Below are 23,443 nucleotides of genomic sequence, written 5' to 3'. Positions count from 1 at the left end.
GTTGTGTCCATCTTTGAGACATGCCAGAAGATTTCTATAAGCTTAGACCCCTACTTATAATAAGAATGAAAGGACTTTAGTATTTGAGCAAAGCTACACGTTCCAATGGTTTCAAACAAAAGTTATGATGTTCCCTTTCAAATTATTAGGACTGTAATGCCACGTCAGGTGATTTTTTTGCACGCAGAAACAAAATGAGTTATGGTGCTGAACATCATTCTCTGCTCCTGGACCCCAACCAAAACCATCTACTGATGAGTTCAGCTGAAAGAAAAAATGATGCACCAACTGATAATACTATATATTAACTGACCACTGCTATAAGTGACACACATAATACTAAGAAGAAAAAACTGGGGTCCATGAGCCAAGAGCCACTACTGGTCATCAGAATGACTGCTGAAATCCAACAAGTGCAAAGTCCCTTTGGCTCCATGGTAGAAGGAGGACAGAAGAGGGGAGACCGCTAATTTCAAATATCTGACTAAGCTCTTAGGTGGTCATAAGAAACTACACCAAAGTAAGGGCAAACGTCACATCGGGAAGAACCTGTCCGCTCAGAAAACATGTTTGGGAAAGGAGTACCATCACAGAAGAAATCAAGGGCCTAAAATATGCAGACATTAGACAAAAAAGTATGACTCTACTACGTCTTAAACTTAATTGAATAAAGCAATTCATTCAACTTTTTAGAACTTTTTCTGCTAACTTTGAGAAAGTGAAAATTGCCTCTCAACTTTCAGGAAGCCAAGTGGAAGCCATTAAGCAACCCTTAAACTATGTGTGCAGGGGAAGGAGAACGACCTCGGTTACATGTGATGAAAGGAACAAGCTCAAATATTTAATCCACAATCAGAATCAATAACTCAAAGTCATTTCCAAAATGTCAAATCTGCTGTCACCGAAGGGTGTAATCAAAAGGAGGTAAACAGAGACCAGCGATGACAAGTGGAGATTCTGGAGATATCTAGAAGATTAGTCAACCTTTACTTTTATGCAATCCAGACAAAAATAGTCTGATGTCTAATTAGACAATACAGATATTAAATAGGCTGTCCTGTCTAGGAGCAGACAACCACAATGGATGCAACCGGTGACCAGTTAAAAAACAAAACAAAGAAAGGGGGGTGGCTTCAGCATGGCGGTGTGAAGTCGCACGCACTTGGGCCTCCGGAACCAACACCAGATAAACTGACGGGGAACTCAATCTCACCTTATCCGACGGGCCATGTCAAAGGGGAGGAGGTGCAGGAGTCATTCAGTGGCCCCTCCTGAACAATCAATAGGCAGATACCTGCGCTCCGGAACGTTTGAGCCGGCGCACTCAGAGGCCTCAGTAATGGCGGCCCCAGCAGCACCACTGCGCTCCTCAGATGCGCCTTTTACACCAGGGCTCGCACGCCACGGAGCCTCCCACATTAACGCTGAGATTCACCTACCTCCACCATCAGTCTCTACCTCTCTAGCTGGAGGAGACCACCCAGACACGCTTGGGGACGGCGGTCTTACTTCAGCCTCTAGGACGCGTAGACCCAGTGGTGACCAACAGAGGGATTCAAGGGCGATAGCTCAGACCGCACCACAGGTACCAGCCTCCCCATCACTCAGCCATATTTGTTACACCTTCACAGCCACCTGATAATATACATAGAGGCTCTCCCCCCCCCCCCCCCCCCCCCCCCCAGCTTCCCTGGACCGCACACTGGCAGAACTCTGGGAGATGGTGAGGGCATTGCCCACCAAATCATGCCTGGAAGCACAAGTGGCACGTATAAAAACCAAACAGGCCCAGGCCCTACAGGCAGTCCATGAGACCATACAGTCCCTGAATGATAGAGTTACCACACTGGAACAGCAATACTCTGACTCAACTTCTGCAATGTCCTCATTTTCTACCACCATAGACACTCATACTACTCAACTGAAGGACTTATTTCCACCTTGATGATGTGCAAAATAGGGGACGCCGTAACAATCTTAACCCCTTCAGGACCCTGCCATTTTTCAACTTAAGGACCAGGCCATTTTTTTGCAAATCTGACGTGTCAGACGTGTCACGTTTCTGGGTCCGCTTGCGAGATCCGTTTCAAGGCTCTCACAAGCGGCCCAAAGCGGATCAGTTCAGCCCCAATGCATTCTGAATGGATGCGGATCCGTTCAGAATGCATCAGTTTGGCTCCGTTCCGCCTCCATTCCGCACTGCTTGCAGCGTTTTGGTGTCCGCCTGGCGGTCCGGAGCCAAACGGATCCGTCCTGACTTACAATGTAAGTCAATGGGGACGGATCCGTTTACATTGACACAATATTGGTGCAATTGTAAACGGATCCGTCCCCCATTGACTTTCAATGTTGAGTCAGGACGGATCCGTTTGATATACACTTAGACTTTTTTTTTTTTACTAAGTTATGCAGACGGATCCGTACTGAACAGTAACCAGCGTTTGCATTTATAGGTGCGGATCCGTCTGTGCAGATACCAGACGGATCAGCACCTAACGCAGGTGTGAAAGTAGCCTAAAACGCTTTTAGTTATCCAAGCCATTCTGAGATAGTTTTCTTGTCACATATTGTACTTAATGACAGTGGTAAATTTGAGTCAAAATAAAAAAAAATTTGATCGCTTGCCATTATTTATAAAATAAATACCAAATTTACCTGAAATTTGGAAAAATTCACAATTTTCCAAATTTTAATTTCTCTGCTATTAAAACAGATAGTTATACCTCCCAAAATAGTTATTACTTTACATTTCCCATAGGTCTACTTCATGTTTGGATCATTACATCTTCTTTTTTTGGGACGTTAGAAGGCTTAGAAGTTTAGAAGCAAATCTTGAAATTTTTTTAACATTTCCAAAAACCACTTTTTAAGGACCAGTTCAGATCTGAAGTCACTTTGTGAGGCTTACATAATAGAAACGACCCATAAATGGCCCTATTTTAGAAACTATACCCCACAAGGTATTCAAAAGTGATTTTACAAACATTCTTAACCCTTTAGGTGTTCCACAAGAATTAAATGAAAATGTAGATGAAATTTCAGAATTTCACTTTTTTGGCAGATTTTCCATTTTAATCAATTTTGTCCAGTAACAAAGCAAGGGTTAACAGCCAAACAAAACTCAATATTTATTGCCCTGATTCTGTAGTTTACAGAAACACCCCATATGTGATTGTAAACTGCTGTACGGGCACACGGCAGGGCGCAGAAGGAAAGGAACGCCATATGGTTTTTGGAGGGCAGATAATTCACTGGGATAATTTTAAGTTGCCATGTCACATTTAAAGACCCCCTGATGCACCCCTAGAGTAGAAACTCCTAAAAAATTACCCCATTTTGGAAGCTACGGGATAAGGTTGCAAATTTGTTGGTACTATTTTAGGGTACATATGATTTTTGGTTGCTCTATATTACACTTTTTATGAGGCAAGGTAACAAAAAAATTGCTGTTTTGGCACCATTTTTATTTTTTGTTATTTACAATGTTCATCTAACAGGTTAGATCATGTGGTATTTTTATAGAGCAGGTTGTTACAGATGCGACATTACCAAATATGACTACTTTTTTTCGTTGTTTATTTCAGTTTTACATAATAAAGCATTTTTAAAATAAATGATTTTTTTGTGCCTCCACAGTCTTAGAGTCATAGTATTTTTATTTTTTGGCCGATTGTCTTAGGTAGGGTATCATTTTTGCGGGATTAGATGACAGTTTGATTGGTACTATTTTGGGGTGCATATGACTTTTTGATCGCTTGCCATTACACTTTTTGTGATGTAAGGTGATGTAAAATTTAGGTCATGGGTTAGGTCATGTGATATTTTTATAGAGTAGGTCCTCACAGACGTAGCAATACCTAATATGTATACATTTTTTTTATTTAAGTTTTACACAAAAATATCATTTTTGAAACAAAAAAAATAAAAGAATGTTTTAGTGTCTCCATAGTCTGAGAACCATAGTTATTTTATTTTTTGGGCGATTGTCTTAGGACAATGTCTGTCCTCCCCCAGAGTCAAGCAGCCAGCATAGCAGGTGCCTGGCCACTGTGCCACCAATGAAAATTAACCTTTAATATAAATACAGGAGACGGGTGTCGGCAGTACCCGCCTCCTGTATCTGTATTAAAGGTTAATTATCATTGGTGGCACAGTGCGCCCCCCCATCAGTGTTAAAATCATTGGTGGAGCAGTGAGCCCCCCACCCCCAGTATTAAAGTCATTGGTGGCGCAGTGCACCTCCCCCCAACGACCCCAGTATTAAAATCATTGGTGGCAGTGGCGACAGGGTCCCTTCTTCATTGGTGGCAGTGGCAGCTTCTGATCGGAGCCCCAGCAGTGTAAGTCGGGGCTCCAATCGGTTACCATGGCAGCCAGGACGCTACTGAAGCCCTGGCTGCCATAGTCAGCTCCCTGCTGCTGTGTGCACTATGCAGCAGGGACAGTGTAAAGTCCTATTAACCCTAATAGAGCTCTATTAGGGTGAATAAGACAAGGGATTAAAAGATCCCAGGTTCTAGCCCCCTAAGGGCAATAGTTATTTAATAAAAATAAAAATAAAAATTATTAAGTATAAATCTCCCCCTTTTCCAATTTTACATATAAAATATCTAAACAATAAAAAAAAATAGTACATATCGCCACGTCTAAAAAGTCCAAACTATTAAAATATTGCAGGGATGGTGGTGATACCATGGGATGGCGGTGGTACCTAGGGATGGTGGTGGGATGCAGGGATGGCAGTGGTACCCAGGGATGGTGGTGGGATTCAGGGATGGTGGTGGGATGCAGTAATGTACTGCTGTGTGTTGAAAAAGGGGTAGTCTTATACGGCGAGTATATCCCAAACTCTATATTTTCAGTGTAAAAGTTGGGGGTCGTCTTATACGCCCAGTCATCTTATACGCCGGCATATACGGTAAATAAGAAAACTCCCCTGTACTCAGTGCCGCCGTTCCCATGCAGTTATCCCATTCCTTTGTTTTTGTCCTGTGACCGCTGCAACAAATCCCTGGCCTTAGAAGTCATATGTGCTTGAATGGCACGTCACTAGTACATTATTAACAGTGGCATGCCATTCAAGCACATGTGACTGTTGGGGCCAGCGTCTGGCTGCAGCAGTCACTTGATCATGCCACTTTCATTCCGAAGACCAGAGGACATGAACAGGACAGCACAAGACTGCGGAAAGGTGGATGTTTTGTTTCTTAACTGGTCATCAGTTGCATCAAGTGGAGATGTCGGCTCCTACACCAGAGAAAACCTTTCACCTCAGCTTTTGCAGGTCCCGTAGGTGGTTCTGTCAGAGTTTGCTTCACCTTTGATGGGTCACTAATGGATTTGGAGTCTAAGGGATTGTCAGTCCTTCGCCCTCAACCCTTGCAAGGGAATATGGACTCTTCCCACAAGGAATCCTCAGGTCGCTACACCTGGAACAATATTTGTTAGCAATGTCTGGTTTTGGGGTGGACAATCTGTGGTACAAACACAGCAGATAGGAATCAAATGAGCCTATTGTTCAGGGACTAAGTGATGGGGAAAAAAGTCTTCAAAAAGTCTGAGCACTGGCTGAGATCTGAGTCCATTGGTGCATGATAGCCCAGCGCATGCGCACGTTCCACAAAGCGGGCAGCGTGGTGCAACAGGAGAGCAGTGGTGGAAAACTGGACATTGGTCACAAGAACTTGTGACAATATAGAGCTGTTTTTGCTGTCAAAACAACAGACAGACCAGACGGTCCCATTAATAATGCAACAGGGGTCTGCCAATGGCTTTAATTATAAACATACCCCATGGCGCAGATGTGAACACAGCCCAACTCTCAGATTCTGGATCAAAAAGATCCTAAATCACTTTGTAAATACTCTGGTGTCGTAAATGGGTTGTCCCATCTGGACATTTATGATATCTCCAGGATATGGGGCATTCTCTCCATTCCTGACAGAGCCGTGCTGTTGAGGCACAAGCAGGTCTCAGAGGTGGGACTCCCACCAATGGGACATTTACAACATCAAGGGACCACACCTCGTCTTTAACCTCCATTTAGTGAAAACCCTACACACACAGCTGGTCCTATACTTAACGGGAACCTATCACTATGAAAATGCTATCCAATCCACCGGCAGCATTTTATAGAGCAGGAGGTGCTGAGCAGATTGATATATAGTTTTGTGGGGAAAGATTCAGTAAAACATGTAAATTATTTATATTCCTGCTCTTTCTATGCCGAGGAGTCCAGTGGGCGGTCCTGCTATTTGGATGTGCATGCTCATACAGGGAAAGCTGACGATCACCGATCAGCAGTTCTGCTCGGCTTTTCATTGGTGGTATGGGTTGTCGGACCCCACCGGTCAGATATTGATGACCTATCTTGAGGATAGCCATTAATATAAGAAGACTGAAAAAACATACCATCCCCGTCACTGCACGCGTTGCTTACAAAGAACGTAATTCGTCAAAGAAGCAAATCTTTTTGTGAAATTCAGAACTTTGCTCATCTCTAGTTACAACCTTGTTATATAGCAGAGTCTTAGGGCTCCTATATCTGGAAGTGCACACCCAAATTTTGGGAGATTTGGAGTCTCTAGAATTCAAAAAGCACAAAACAAAAACAAAAAAGAGACACTAAAATCAACTTGCACTTGAACTTACTCATCAATTAACATTAAAAACTACGTAGAGTTGCTGGAGAAGAACGTTAAAAAGGGGCAAAAAAGGCATCAATGAAATGGAACATCTAACAGTATCTTTAAACTGGCGTTATTTGCCTGTGCCCATAATCACAGTTTGGCATTAATTACGCACAAAGCAGGGCGACTACTGCCAAGCTGCAATCAATTCCAAATACAACACCAGCCTATGCCAGGAATCTTATTGGTGCTATATTTGAATAGATGGATTTTGTAATAGATATAGGACAGAAGAAAAAGAGCTTCCGAACAGCAAGGTATTTTTTTTTATTTTTGCTTTTTATTTGACCGGTAGCAAACTTAGTCATTTATTTATTTTTTACTGTAATCCTGTCAACAAAGGGGACACGTTACTGGCACAGGTGAATTACCGCGTCCTACAGTGCCCAGTTACGGATCCAAATTAAATCAAAGCAGGGAGGACACTATAAGGTCATGGAGACTTTGTCAGGCTGTTTTTTCTGTTGTTTTTTTTGCAGCAAATATACGCTTTTTTTTTTTTTTTTTACAGGTGTTGCTCTAAGACAGGAAAATGGTGCAGATTTTAAGCAGACGTGACCCGTACTCAGAATAGAGGAGCACAGACATTTGTGAATTTGCCAAACATTTCAGATTTAGAAGTTTATTTTTCCGCAGTGGTTCTTTAGGTTATGCAGCACCCTTTCAGCTGACCGCTATTCCTTCTGACTCCCCTACACATACACACTTGGTTCAGTATGTGTGCCATCAATGAGGAGAGAGGAGGAAGACATTGCCAGATAGCAATGGCAGTAGGTTATGAACAAAAGAATCAAGTGTTGACGTTTAACATGCCTGATCGTTTTTGGTCCCCAACATCATCTTTCAGGCAGAGTCAAAAGGCCCGAATACATACAGGACAGTTGGCTGCCAAGTTTGGGGATGGCATAAGATGTCTTACTTCCTGTTCGATCACGTTGATCACATGCATAAAAAAAGACACTAAATAAAAAGCACTGTAGTCTTAGTATTAGAAAAATGTACTATTCTGGTGCATGGACCTTTGGAGTATGATAAATCCTGCATGAGATTTATTCTGGAATTCTATCCATTCCGCACGCCAAAAAAATGTGACTGTGCACCAAAAAAACGGTCTAGTAGTCTATGTTTATGCCATGCTTATGTAGTTTTACTCAAAAAATGCGCAAAATTTTGGTGCATTTTTTTTTCACATAGAGGCACGTTCAGACCATGCCCCCTTTTCAGTGAAACCAAGCCCCTCTATTTGTTAGATGAGGCGTAAAAAGTTTCAAAAGGTGTGTAAAAAAAAGTTGTTAAATATTACGCAAAGCTTGCAGGACAGTTTTTGTTTGGCGCTAAACCCGCCAGAACTGGTGTATTTTCAATTGTAAATCTGCCTCGTTATGTTTTTGGAACCAGTGTTTCAGAGGACCTGTTATGCCCTCCAACAACAGCAGCCAAATTTATGGAGCTGAAGCTGCTGTTCTCGAGACTGCTCCACAGGTTTTTATTGCGCTGGACTGTGTATTCACATGACTGTTGTGTACCAATGGGTTGCCATGATAGTGGCCTAAAAGACCCAACTGCCTTGGTATTCTGTGGTTCAACCCCAAAATGCTGCTTATAGTCTAAAAGTAAAAGAACTAACCTTATGAATTCCACCCTGGACCCCCGAAGCTGGCCCTTTGTCATTATGAAAATTGGCAAAGTCTATGACATCATGCCGTTGTCACGGTCTCTCCCGTGACAGGGGTCAGAAGATCTAAGAGACTGGCTGCAAGTGAAGTGATCTGGTTTCTGTGTTGTTGCTGGTTATGACCATACCTCTTGTCTCAGGAGTAGCTTAAGTGGTCATTCCCACTCCTCTATTTAGTCTGTTCTCACCCATCATGCTATGAGGTTGATAGCTCCATCTGGTTGTGGAAGTGCTGGCGTTTGGTTCTCCTCTGAGTTCCTGCTCGTCCGCGTTCTTCGGCGTTAAGTGTCTTTTCCCTATTTCTAGTTTGTTGTTTTCCCCTATCTTTAGGCCTTAGGGAGTCCCCTGTTCCTTCAGCTGGGAAGGAACAGGTCGTCTTTTGTCCTGACACTATTTCCAGTGTACTTTAGGGTCAGATTGGGCTCTAGGTTCCTGTGTATGAACATTACTACCTTCGAGGTCTGTTCATACTGATAGTTGTCAGGGCTCAGTTTAGGGATTCTCTAGTTGGTGACCTTTCCCCTTTCCCTAGTTTCCAGGCCTAGTACATCTTCCCTTCCCTCCTGTGTTCGGTGTGGAGTTTACCACCCACACTGCGCCGTGACAGCCATGAACATAGTGGCCAAATATTCAGGCAAGGGAAGCATTTGAGCATTACAGCCAAAAGATTCAGCTTCAGAAACTGTCCCTATCTACTGGCGAAAAAAAGGACAACTATGAACAATGAGGTAGGTGAAAATCTTGTAGGTGGGACAAAACGTTATATAAGTGTGAACTGTAAAGTTCCTGCTATCGCTGATTTAATGGACAGTTCTATGAACTCATCTGCAACAGAGATAAAAAAAAAGAATCAAAAATGGGGAAGAAATAGAGTCTGAAATTATCAACTTTTTCCACAAATTTGCAGAATCTACCAGTCATCTCAGGCGCAATTCTTTTTTAATAGCCTTTGCCTGGTGCCCACAGTCTCTTGGCTCACAGCGGAGCCAAAAGCTCAGGCTCCATCTTGTCTTGCTGCATGAGGGATTCTTCTACGTTTTGCACGTGATCCTCCATCTCTGTCTTCTTATTTTTGACATTCTGTCAGTGCCTGTATTTCACTCTTTTACATTACAGATGATTTCAGATTAAAACAGAGTCTGAGACTATATTTAACACAAGTAGAATTTCTGGACCATAGGGTGTCAGATCAAAGGACATTTTTAAAAAGAATCTGTCCCAGGCAAAGGACGTCTTTTAGTATAGAGAGCGGTCATCTGCGGTTTCCACTCGCACAGATGCGGACCTAAAAATATCATCTCCATCTTTTGTTGGTGCCCTATATTTAAATGAAATCGGTCTCCAAAAATAAGCGGACACTAGGACATCACACGAATATGAACCTTATTAAATATCACCGAGAGTTTACCCCCCCCCCCATTCCTGCTATAATGGAAATTACTCTTTTGGGAAAATTTTCAACTAACTTTGAGAATGTAGCTGCAGGGATTCCTGTCCATTTAGCCTCAAGACATCAAGCACAAATAACACCGCGCAACAATGATTTTGCTACTTAGAGAAAAACATGTGATTTATACTAAAATGAGCGTGCCGATTCCAAATATGTACTCGGAATTTGCCTGACACGTCTAGATTTAAAGTTATACATGCAAAGCCTATTCAGTTATAATATTAATGCTTTATATTGGAGATATTCCAATGGACATGTTCAGACCTGTTCGGACGCACTCAGGCTGATGTCAGCAGTAAGTATATAAGGCAGGCTGGACAGATTTTGATAAAGTGATCTGTTATAGTGCTATCAGTTTTGAAATTTAAGATGGATAAATGCAAACGTGTTAACGATCCAGACAATTTCTGCTACATATGTGGCAAATACACTAGTTATGATCAGCAGAAGAATCTGACAAAGCGAGAGCGTCTTGCAGCTTGGGATGCATTTGTGCTAGCAGTGCAGAACTTCCTTGGGAACAGACGAGCTGCAAACTATGCTGAATTAGTAGACAACATGCCTACAGCATATGAACAACTTGGCTGCCGAATGTCATTGAAAGTGCATTTCTTACATTCCCATCTTGACCTTTTCCCACCCAATTTTGGACACGTAAGTGACGAACATGGAGAGCGGTTCCATAAAGATATTTCTGCAATGGAGAACAGGAATCAAGGCCGCTGGAATCCCAACATGATGGGGGACTACTGTTCTTGCAATGGGAAAATGTGACCGTTCACAAACGCAAAAGCAGATGCCTGAAGTACTTTCAACAGTGCTGGGCTTTGCTCAAGTAAGACTTTTAAATTGAAAAAAAAATACTTTTTTGAAACTTTGCTATTCCATTACATTTTCATACACTGTTTACTACGCAAACTTTGATGCAGATCAGGTAATTGTTGGCGTAAAACTCGTTCTGTTCAAAATTATTCAATGCTTTCCAAGTGCTTAATTCATTTAGGGCTCTTTCACACTTGCGTTGTTCTGTTCCGGCATAGAGTTCCGTCGTCGGGGCTCTATGCCGGAAGAATCCTGATCAGGATCCCCATGCATTCTGAATGGAGAGAAATCCGTTCAGGATGCATCAGGATGTCTTCAGTTCAGGACCGCAACGTTTTTTGGCAGGAGAAAATACCGCAGCATGCTGCGCTTTTTGCTCCGGCCAAAAATCCTGAACACTTGCCGCAAGGCCGGATCCGGAATTAATGCCCATTGAAAGGCATTAATCCGGATCCGGCCTTAAGCTAAACGTCGTTTCGGCGCATTGCCGGATCTGACGTTTAGCTTTTTCTGAATGGTTACCATGGCTGCCAGGACGCTAAAGTCCTGGCAGCCATGGTAAAGTGTAGTGGGGAGCGGGGGAGCAGCATACTTACCGTCCGTGCGGCTCTGGGGCGCTCCAGAGTGACGTCAGGGCGCCATGGATGACGTGATCGCATGGACCACGTCATCCATGCGCATGGGGCGCTCTGACGTCATTCTGGAGCGCCCCGGGAGCCGCACGGGCGGTAAGTATACCGCTCCCCACTACTACTATGGCAACCAGGACTTTAATAGCGTCCTGGCTGCCATAGTAACACTGAACGCGGTATTCTAGGGGGATAGTCTTCTCAAACAATATGGTGGAACTGAAAATCTGTCACAGTAAATCTAGTAAGAGGGGTGGTCTTCTCAAAGAGGCGGTAGCTTTGGAGACATTTCACTGTATATGATGCTAAAGACCCGTGAAATAAACTCAGACATGAAACAGAAATCTGTGCTTTCTGTGGACTTAAACAATTGCGATCATACGCTACAAGGACCACCTTGGCCCTTCTCTTTCTAAGGTCCAACCAAGGCACAATACATCAGCACTGAAAGGGTGAAGTCAGCCGCAGCTTTTCTAAGTGAGTCATCACCATCCAGGTGTGACAATTACATTTCATTTGCCACCTGCTCCGCACACGTGGAGGGGAATCGGAACACAAAAGGGGACATCACAAGCCATTTTACTGCGCGTATCATTCGATTTCTGCTTTGTGTCCATATGTGTCGCCACTGGCTGTATTGTTAGCGGTAATATTCAGGATTAATGCTGGATGTTAAAATGTTAGGCACAAACTCCTCTTGTTAAAAAGAAGACGACATACTAATGAAGTCTTGTGGGAATCGGCTAGTTTCTTTTTATTCCAGCAGGGGAACTCTTAACATGAACGGAAGGACTTGGCAAAGACTCATGAAAAAGTAGATCATGGGGTTTTCTATCTCTTCGATCTTGTGGAATAGAGATCATTTCCAGAGCCTCAGTGATACTAAAGAGCAATTCCAGCAACAACTGATATTACCCGACCCCTCAGCCAAAAATGAAAAGGCGACTGTACTCACGAATCCTTCGATGTGCTAACTGCGGCCGGTCTTTATTTTGTAAGCCATTAGTACTGACTTCCTTCGTTTTTCAGCAGGACCATGTCCTCCTGACTCACTCGGCGTCAGATGTTGGAGAGCAGAAGGACCAGGCTTGCTGGGTTTTATCATGGCCTTCTTTTTTCCAACACTAAATTATTCCCCTCTACCTAACACATGCCTGAACACGGGGCCACTGCTTCATTCATGGCCACCTCTGTTCCCTGCAGGACCAGGCAGCTGTGGCTAACCAAAGGCCTAAGCGGCTTGAACAGTAGGCACATCCCTGCTGTGACGTAGCATTCAAGCTGCTGTGACCGCTGAGACATGTGACTGGTTGATCGTGGGAACTTGGTCCTGCGAGGACCAGAAGTGGCCAAGAAAGGAACAGCGGTGGGACCGCGGACAGGTAAGTGGGGTTTTAGAGTCCAGGGCAGGAGACCAAGGGTTGGACAACAGTTTAGGTTTCCCGATTAAAAAGAGGGCCTGTCTTTCCTTGACATGTCTGTTTTGGTAGATCCTGAAAGGTCATCTTTAAATGGGCTCTATTGGCTGATACAAATAAGACTTAAAGGGGTTGTCTCATGAAGGCTAGCATTTTCCATCGGCTTAGGCCAGTGATGGCTAACCTTGGTACTCCAGCTGTGGTAAAACTACAACTCCCAAGATGCCCCACTTGCTTGGCTGCTCTCAGAACTCTATAGAAATAAATGGAGCATGCTGGGAGTCGTAGTTTCACCACAGCTGGAGTGCCAAGGTTAGCCATCACTGGCTTAGGCTATATGGACTACATTTACAAAAAGCGTCCCTCACTTTGGAGGACCATTCATGCCTTTGCATTACAAGGACAGACCAGGGTTTTCAGTGGGCACAGTGCAATTCTTCATTTCCCCTGTAGTGGCGCTGTAGGGAATCGCTTTACTGCTCTGTTAAATATTAGATCACAGCTGATCGCTGGGGTCTCAGTGGTGGGAAACCTTATAATCAACAATATGACATTGGTTTTTGAAGGGATATTCACTAACTCTGAGAATCCCATTAATCCTGGGACCTAGGGGCTGCACTGCTGATTCAGCGAACCAGCCCCAACACAGTGGCGCCTCACTACCTGCAGCGCAGGGAACTACAGTATAGCTTCGTTCAAGTAAATTGGGGCAAGGGAAGGTCCCTTGAGAGTCAGGAGTGTCGCTATGGAGGGAAAATAGTGATTTGGCCCTTTCATTCCCAGGATTGAAGAGGGTCTCAGTAGTTTGACCCCCCAGCGATCATATACGGTAGTAAAACATCACTTAATGAGAAGGTAATACCCCTTTTTAGGGGTGGCCCCATTAAGACAACTTATCTCCTATCTGCAAGTCAGACCAATGGGACTCCTGACGATAAAAAAAACGGGGCGAGCGCTCCCCTGTCTGAATGGAGTGGTGGTCACGCATGCATGCTGCAGCTCCACTCAGTTATATGATGTTGCCAGAGATAGCCGAGCACTTATACTTGTCCCATACAGTTGAGTAGAGCATGTCTGCTGCGCCATTCAAACAGGGAGCACAGGCCCCCATTTTTGTGATTGGCGGTCGGACCCCACACCCCAATCAGACACTTACCACCTGTCCTTCAGATAGGGAAAAAGTTGTGCAAATGGGTGATCCAGGATTAGAAAAACATGGTTTCTTCCTTCCAGATAAAGCGCCACACCTGTCCTCAGGTTGCACCTGGTATTGCAGCTTCATTGAAGTGAATGAGGCAGAGCGCCGATACCGCACACAACCTGTAGACAGGTGTGGCGCCGATTTTAAAAGAAAGCAGCCATGTTTTTATGAATTTTGCCTTAAAGGCTGTTTCCAATGGCAGAACTCCTTAAAAGGGTCCTCTCACTTCAGCAAATGGCATTAATTCTGTATAGAAGGTTAATAGCAGGCACTAACTAATGTATTGTGATTGTTCATATTGCCTCCTTTGCTGGCTGGATTCATTTTCCCATCGCAATATACACTGCTCATATGACCACCGCTGCGAGGACCACCTTTGTGCACTCCTATGGTCTCGACCACAGGAGAGGCCGGCACCTTTTCCTATAGTGTGCAAGCGCGACCACTGCTGCTGGATTGCTCGGTGGTCGTAACCCCTGGATACGAGCGGTGTCTAATGGGATGGGAAAAATGAATCAAACCAGCAAAGGAGGCAATATGGAGAATCCCAATACATTAGTAAGTGCCTTGTGTTCACTTTCTGTATGTGATAAACGCTTGGAAGCCTGTAACTATAAACCACAAGGTAAGCGGGCCATACACTGGGATGAGATACTGTGTGTATTCACGGCGAGGGCTGCGATAAATGGCCGCCCACCACACGGGCACAGGCAATCTCAGCGCTCTATTTGCAAACGTCTTTGATGCACTGACCGACCTTCGGCATGCTGCAGCACGAGAAATACCGACTCCTCCGAGATGATGTACTTGTGCAGGCAGACCATGTTGGGCACGCAGCGGGGAACGATAGTCTTTCTGCTCCCGGACTCCTCGCTGCTTTTCCTCAGCCCCTGACAGAGAACAGAAAGGTCAGTTGTACCCTGAGCTTCCTTTGGATCCTGCTGTGCTTTATGTTTATCAACCAAACTAATCTGTCCAAGCGACTGTGGGCTTTACAGAAGCAGCTCATCTGCTCCTACATGTCCTTCGATCCCCTGAGGCTCGGCTGATGGCATCTGGCAGGTAGCCAGAGAACAGAAGATGGCACAAAGCTACCATTAAAATCAATTACACGGGTCAACGTTTTTATTAGAATCTCACTCGCAAACTAAGTCATCAGAGTGACACTTTGTGTACTTTGCCGGGTGACCTCTCTTTCTGCTTTCATTTTCTGTGGAAGACAGGACGACCTGAAGAGCCGGCGCGCGGACGCACCCATACCGTGCGGCGTGCTATGCTATGGTCACTCACCCGTCCTTCTGTCGGCTAAGTCATAGAAAATGTAATAAGGATGGAATATCAATCACGTCATAAAGCCACGTGGTAGAAGTGGTATACCATAGTGGTAAAAAAATTTAAAATAAAAAAAGGCCTTTAAAGGGGTTTTCTGTAGAGTACAATATCTGATGGGTGGGGGTCCGACTCCAAGCACCCCCCACTGATCAGCGAGCGCTGCGGCCTCTTCCTAGGTCAGTGATGACACGTTCATTGGTCACGTGGCCTAGGCGCAGCTCAGTCCCATTCAAGTGAATGGGGCTGAGCTCCAATACCAAGCACAGCCAATGTATGGCGCTGTGTGTGGCAAGCTGCGAGTAGGCCACGATGCTCACCGGACTGCCATGGCCTCTTTGATTGGTAGAGTTCCCGGGAGTCTGCTCCCCACCGAGCAGATACTGATAACCTATCCTGAGGGTAGACCTTCCATATCAAAATGTGGGACAGGCCCTTTAAAGGGTTACCGATTTTTTGTAAAATAGTAAAACTATTGATATGTTGTAGAGATATACCGAAAGTCATGGCCTCTTTAACCAGCAGATAAGCTGGGGTACCATGTGTCGGGCTCCCACCATTCGGCTAGTGATCACCCACTCCTAGAAAACCCCCTTTAAGGGTCCATTCCCACGTCCGTAGCGTGTTTCCGCAAAACACGGACAGCGGCAATGTGCATTCCGCATTTTGCGGACCGCACATCGCCAGCACTAATAGAATATCCCTATTCTTGTCCGCAATTGCGGACAAGAATAGGACATGTTCTATTTTTTTCGGGAACGAAAATGTGGACCCGGAAGTGCGGGTCCGCATTTCCGGAGCCGGGCCGCACATAGAAATGAATGGGTCCGCCATTTCGTTCTGCAAAATGTGGAACGAAATTGCAGACGTGTGAATGGGGCCTTAGTAATGCCATTTCTGATAAGGAGAAGGGACATGTGTCACCTATCACTTGTGGACGCTGGAACGATCAGCCGACTGCCCCAATTCCCGCTCCTGGTACCTTCTGCAAACAAATGATTTTGGCTGCAGAAGCCATGGTTGCAGAACAGGGATGTAGTATTACTGAGCGGCCATTCAGATGAACGGGTGTCCGTGTAATACAAGGGCGGCTTGAGCCCCCGGATGGGGAGGCACTAGTACAGAGCAACCCCCCCACTCTGGTTTAAAGAGGGGATTTCTGAACAGGGGTTGTCGTCATGACTCAGTGAGAAACGCTGTACTATAGGGGGTTCTGTGTTCTGTCCCAGTACCGACACCAGTAAATCAGATTACCTATCCTAGCGGCAGGCCTGTAATAATACACCGGCTCCGCCGCCGCCGCCGCCTCCCTCGCATTCCTGCACTACACTAACCTTCTAATAACAATAAAACAATGGTTAATAATGAAAAAATACGTCTTTGTCTCCCAGCTCGCGCCGGCGTGTCAGACGTGTCTCGTGGTGGGTCGCGCGCAGGCACCAATGAAAGAAATACTTACTTTTAAAATAAAGGTCTCCTGAGTCTTTGTGTCCAGGACGAGCAGAACCTAAAAAGAAAAGAACAGTTATTATCTATGCACCATTCATGTGCAGATTCTTCCCCATCTCGTCGCTACTTAGACCGATGCAGGTAAATGCACCCGCCATTCAACAGCAAAAAAAAGCTGTAATATTGTATCACAATGGGTCTTATAAACAAAAAAATAAAAGACTATGGGGGAAAAGTGACTAAGACAATCTTACACTACAGTGCGCTGAAGATATAAGTGTCAAAGATCAGATGGCTAGACAGACAGACAGATATGGGACAGGATACATGCATAGGCAGATAGACAGATATATGATAGATAGACAACAGACAGGATACACAGACAATAGACAGATATGAGATAGGATACATGGATACACATATAGAAAGACAGACAGATATATAAAGATTGATTGACATATATACTGTATATATGAGAGAGATAATCTTTATATAGCGCCACTATATTCCACAGTGGTTTACAATTCAGAGGGATAGATTCAGATTCAATTCAGATAAACAGATATGAGATAGATAATTAAATATATAGATAATTAGATAGAATAAATATGAGGATAGATAGATAATTAGATAGATGGATCGATTAGATAAATATCAGTATAGATAGATAGATAGATATGAGATAAATAGATAGACAGATGAGATAAATATAAGGATAGATAGATAGATAATGAGGATAGATAATTAGATGGATTAGATAAATATGAGGGTAGATAGATATAGATAGATAGATAGATAGAATAAATATGAGGATAGATAGATAGATAATGAGGATAGATAGATAGATAGATAGATAGATAAAAGTCAAAGCGGCTGGGCAGCACTGCAAACAATAGTAGAACAAAAGTAGAAAAAAAGGGGTGCCAGCGGCTGTGATCCTCCCATCAAACCATAAATGAAAAAGAAATTCCACGGCACTTCCCAAAAATAAATACGTTTATTTCACCAGATGCAACGTTTCAGTTCTCCCTTTGGAACCTGGTCACTGCTTGAAAAAGGTTCCAAAGGGAGAACCGAAATGTTGCATCTGGTGAAATAAACGGATCTATTTTTGGGAAGTGCCGTGGAATTTCTTTTTTCATAGATAGATAGATGAGATAAATATGAGGATAGATAATTAGATGGATGGATAGATAGAATAAATATTATGATAGATAGATAACATATATGAGGATAGATAATTAGATGGATGGATAGAATAAATATGAGGCTAGATAGATAGATAGATAGATAGATAGATAGATAGATAATTAGATTAGATAAATATGAGGCTAGATAGATATAGATAGATAGAATAAATATGAGGATAGATAATTAGATGGATAGATAGATAGAATAAATATTATGATAGATAGATAACATATATGAGGATAGATAATTAGATGGATAGATAGATAGAATAAATATTATGATAGATAGATAACATATATGAGGATAGATAATTAGATGGATAGATAGATAGAATAAATATGAGGATAGATAATTAGATGGATGGATAGATAGAATAAATATGAGGATAGATAGATATAGATAATTAGATAGAATAAATATGAGGATAGATAACTTGCTTTCCACCATTTAGCACACATCATATCACCAAATTCCTTTCTACAAGGAGCCCCGTTCTCACGCAGGCCGCACACTATCTACGGCTCCCCCGGACCTCTGGACGCCTGTGGCTTTGCTGTGTTAATTGACGCTAACAATATAAAGAGCGGTGAAAGTAGTTTTATTTAACCCTGCGTGTCTCAGTGCTGTGACTATTTCCTCAGGATTCTACTTTGTCCCCTCCATGTGACAGTCGGTCCAGGGATAACGGATGCCCCCCCCCCCCCCCCCCCTGTAACCCTTGCGCTGCAGGTTTCAGGCTCCACTCTCCGTTTCTATCTTTCTTCGGCGATATGTCTTTAAATGGAGACATGGCGGAGGCAGCGATCTGCAGCATTAGCGTGCAGCATCTCTTGATACGGATCCCACATCTTGTAATCACATTTATTAGTGTCTCGTCTGCTGTCCAGCCTTGGAGGCCATGGAAGCCCTGCTGTGGATCTTGGGATGGAGCTGCGACTCTGTTGGTTACAAACCAAAGGACAAATGGGCCACTGGGGGATACACCAGCTGTTCACGTGTCGCTGCTATCCAGAAGGGTCATCTTCAGTCTGAAGGAGCAGGCAATCTGCAGACTAATTACAAGTGCCTGCCTGCACGCTGCTGCCCAGTGCAAGTCTGGTGACTTTCACAGAAAACAAAACCCTGCTCGGGATGCAAATGCCTCGCGATGGGAGAACGCCGGGCGCTGCCACCGAATACTCATTTGTTAGCAAAACAGAAGGGCGAGATTTTATTACCCGGGAGCAGCCGCCATGGAAAGAAAAAAAAAAAAAAACACCACAAATTTATAATTTTGCCATAAAAAAGGAAAAAAGCCTTCTACACAGAGATTACAGCACGGAACTCAGCTCACAGGAGACGTGCAAAAAATATTAAAAATAAAAAACTGTAATAGATAGACCCTAAACTGGATAATATTTTATTCATCACCTTGCAGCATCTTAAAGGGGTTTTACGGTATCTACAGATGGCCTATCCTCAGGATAGGTTCTTATTATCAGATAGATGGGCATCCGACATCCCGCACCCCCCACTGATCAGCCGATTCAGGCAGCTGCCGGCAGAAACTATACAGCAGACGGAACTGGAAGCAGAAGGTGCTGTGTAGTGCCAGGGTACTGCCGATCTACTCCCGCCGTACACCGGCAACAGGAACTACACGGGTGCACCTAGCCTTACATACGCTGTATAGTTTCCAGTGCTGAAGGCTGCCCGAAACAACTGACTGGGAGAGGTGAGAAGAGTTGGACCCCCCATTGATCCGATACAGATGACCTGTCCTGAGGGTGGGCCATCCATGGCCTTGTACCAGAAAACCCCTTTAAAGGGGTTATCCCATGGTTAATGTAAAACATGAAAATCAGACATCATATAGCACACGACAGTCTCTTTCTAACAAAGCAATAACCAGCCCTGTACCTCACATGGATCCAGAGATCTCCCCACCGATTTCTCTGCTACATTTATATCAAGCTGACCGCTTAGGGGGAGTGTCCTTTATGCTGCCTCTCAGGGGGCGTGTCCATGCTCTCCCTATCACAGCTCAGGGGGCGTGTCCATGCTCTCCCTATCACAGCTCAGGAGGCAGTTAAAGGATGAAACGGAGCATGTGCAGCCTTCTCAGTGAGTAGGACAAAGAAATAAGAAAAAGAACAAACAGAAGGTGGCGCTATACAGATACATTTTATTGAATATCTCACTGGCTATACAAAATGTTTAATTACAAGCAATTACAAAAGTATTCAGATCCAGGTGCTGGTTTGAAAACAGTAGAATATTTTTCATGGGACCGCCCCTTTAAGCAGACCGCACATTCAAAAGGACACTTATTGCTTGTCAACCCCCATACACATGCATACTTGGCTCTTGGCCGAGTGTGTATGTGTTCTTCAAGGGAGAGTGGAATAAGTCATAGTGAGACACCTTTGGCAGCAGCTTATCTCCATTGAGAATAAAAGGATAGGCAGGCGTGGGCAACCTGCGGCACGCCAGCTGCTGTGAAACTACAACTCCCAGCTTGCATAGTGGCTCTTCTCAGAACTCTCCTAAAAATAAATGGAGCATGCTGGGAGTTTCACAACAGCTGGAGTGCCGCAGGCTACCCACCCGAGATAGGGTATATAGAATCCAACATGCTCGACTCATCTTTTTCTCCAAACATCTACCATTAAATGTCCCCTTGGATTTACTGCTTTGCCGATATGTGTTAGTTCTGGTTGGTATTCTATAGAGAAACCAGGAAGATCAGGATGAACAGCGCCATAGCTGCAGTGAATAGAATTGAGGAAGTATAAAAAAAATAAAAGTTCTAAAACAACTTTACATTTTTGTCATCAGTAAGAAATTTATTGCCCAAAATTAATGGAAGGGGGGGCTCCTTGTATAGTTCAGGCGAAATTCGGTTTAAGAAGATCTTGCGATATGTCCTAGATACCCATCAGAAGATCTCACTGGTGAAGTCTGTGATCCTGGACCATCATTGATTTCCAGAATGAAAAGTCCTATGCAGAGTGGAAACTCCTTAGGCTGGGTTCACACGGGCGTTGTGGGTGATGTGCGGGTGCGTTGCGGGAAAATGCGTGATTTTTCCCCGTGAGTGCAAAGCGTTTAAATGCGTTTTGCACGTGCGTCAGAAAAAACGGCATGTTTGATATCCAGACCCGAACCTGGACTTCTTCACAGAAGTTCGGGTTTGGGTTAGGTGTCGTGTAGATTTTTGTTGTGTAGATTTTAACATGGTTATAAGGGAAAATAATAGCATTCTTAAAACAGAATGCTTAGTAAAATAGTGATGGAGGGGTTAAAATAAATAAATAATTAAACTCACCTTAATCCACTTGTTCTCGCAGCCCGGCTTCTCTTCTTTCTTCTTCTTTGAGGAAAAGGACCTTTGGTGATGTCACTGCGCTCATTACATGATCCATCACCATGCTATTGTAACATTGACCAGAGAGGCGCAGCCTGCTGGAAATTACTGAAGGCTGGGCTGGGGCCTACATCAGACCCCAGGCAGCCTTCACACACATAAGCACCCTACGATCGCGTTTGCAGGGTGCCGATGGCAGACAGTTTACATTTGGCGGGCGCCATTGGCCGTGGCATGTAAAGTGTTGAACAGCCCGGATCGGCACTCCTGCCGGTCCAGGCTATCAGAGCAGGGCTGCTCCTGCTCCCCGGTGGACCCATGCAGCGCTTAGAATGGGCCCAGCCTAAGGACCCTTAGTGACCGCTGTAAAAACACGTATAAGTGGTCCCTAAGGGGTTAAGGACCAGGCCATTTTTTGGAAACTTGTCATGTGTCACTTTATGTAGTAATAACTTCAAAACGCTTTTACTTATCCAAGCGATTCTGAAATAGTTTTCTCGTGACACATTGTACTTCGTGATAGTGAAAAATTTTAGTCGATATAACTTACTTTTATTTATTTATTAAAAAATCCCAAATTTGCCGAAAATTAGGCAAAATTAGCAATTTTCAAAATTAGAATTTATCTGCTTTTAAGGCCTGATGCACACAGCCATTGTGCAGCAGTTCTGTGCATTGGGGACCGCAATTTGCAGTCCCCAATGCACAGGCAACGTCTGTGCGGTGGCTGGGACGGATCGAGACCCATTCAACTTTTTTTTTTTTTTGCAGTGCGGAGGCATGGACAAAAACACCACGGAAGCACTCCGTAGTGCTTCTGTGGGGTTCCGTGCCTCCGTTCTGCACTGCATTGTTGGCGGGCCGGGCAACGGGTGTGTGCATGAGGCCTAAGACAGATAATGATACACCATAAAAGAGTTATTACTTTACATTTCCCATATGTCTACTTTCATGTTTGCATCATTTTGTAAATGCAATTTTATTTTTTAGGATATTATAAGGCTTAGAATTTTAGAAGCAAATTTTTACATTTATAAGAAAATTTCCAAAATCCACTTCAATTCAAAAGTCACTTTGTGAGGCTTACATAGTGGAAAACACCCATGAATGACCCCATTATAGAAACTGCACCTCGCAAGTTATTCAAAACTGATTTTACAAACTTTGTTAACCCTTTGGATGTTCCACAAGAATTAAAGGAAAAAGGGGATTACATTTTTAAATTTCACTTTTTTGGCAGATTTTCCATTAAAATTTATTTTTTCCTGTAACACATCAAGGGCTAACAGCCAAATAAAACTCAATATTTATTACCCTGATTCTGCAGTTTACAGAAACACCTCACATGTGGTCTTAAACTGCTGTACGGGCACACGGCAGGGCGCAGAAGAAAAGGAATGCTGTATGATTTTTGGAAGGCAGATTTCACTGGGATAATTTTAAGTTGCCATATGACATTTAAGGACCCCCTGATGCACCCCTAGAGTAGAAACTCCAGAAAAGTGATCCCATTTTGGAAATTTTAGGATAAGGTGACAATTTTATTGGTACTATTTTGCGGTATATATGACTTTTGATTGCTCTATATTACTATACATATACTACTATATAAATGGCTGTTCTTGCAGAGTTTTTATTTTTTGTTTTTTACGGTGTTCACCTGACAGGTTAGATCATGTGCTATTTTTATAGAGCAGGTTGTTATGGACACGACAATACCCAATATGTCTACTTTTTTTTATTTTGTTTCAGTTTTACATAATAAAGCATTTTTGAAATAAATCATATTTTTGTGTCTTTTTTCTGAAAGACATTTTATTTTTCGGGCGATTATCTTATGTAGGGGCTCAGTTTTTGCGGCATGAGGTGACGGTTTGATTGGTACCATTTTGGAGTACATACTACTTTTTGATAGTTTAATATTACACTTTTTGTGATGTAGGGTTTTTTGGCATGGTTTTTATTTTATTTTTCTTACAGCTTTCACCTGACAGGGTAAATCACGTACTATTTTATAGAGCAGCTTGTTACAGACGCAGCGATATCCAATTTGTGTATTTGTTTAAATTTATTTTGGTTTTACACAATAAAAGCATTTTTTGAAAGAAAAAAATCCATTTTCTGAAAGCCATACAGTCATGTGAAAAAATTAGGACACCCTTTGAAAGCATGTGGTTTTTTGTAACATTTTTAATAAAAGGTTATTTCATCTCCGTTTCAACAATACAGAGAGATTAAAGTAAT

General features: G+C 43.4%; 1 protein-coding gene across 1 annotated transcript in view; it reads right to left on the bottom strand.

Moving 5' to 3' along the window:
* RPS6KC1 (ribosomal protein S6 kinase C1) overlaps positions 1-23,443 on the bottom strand; it is a 150,319-nt gene that overhangs the window by 38,030 nt on the left and 88,846 nt on the right. Inside the window, 2 exon segments of the mRNA XM_044289465.1 lie at positions 14,642-14,774; positions 16,673-16,720. Of these exon segments, the coding sequence (XP_044145400.1) occupies positions 14,642-14,774; positions 16,673-16,720 (181 nt within the window).

This window comes from Bufo gargarizans, chromosome 4 (genome assembly GCF_014858855.1).
Source record: "Bufo gargarizans isolate SCDJY-AF-19 chromosome 4, ASM1485885v1, whole genome shotgun sequence".
NCBI lineage: Eukaryota > Metazoa > Chordata > Amphibia > Anura > Bufonidae > Bufo > Bufo gargarizans.
This window is presented reverse-complemented; position numbering and strand designations above follow the sequence as displayed.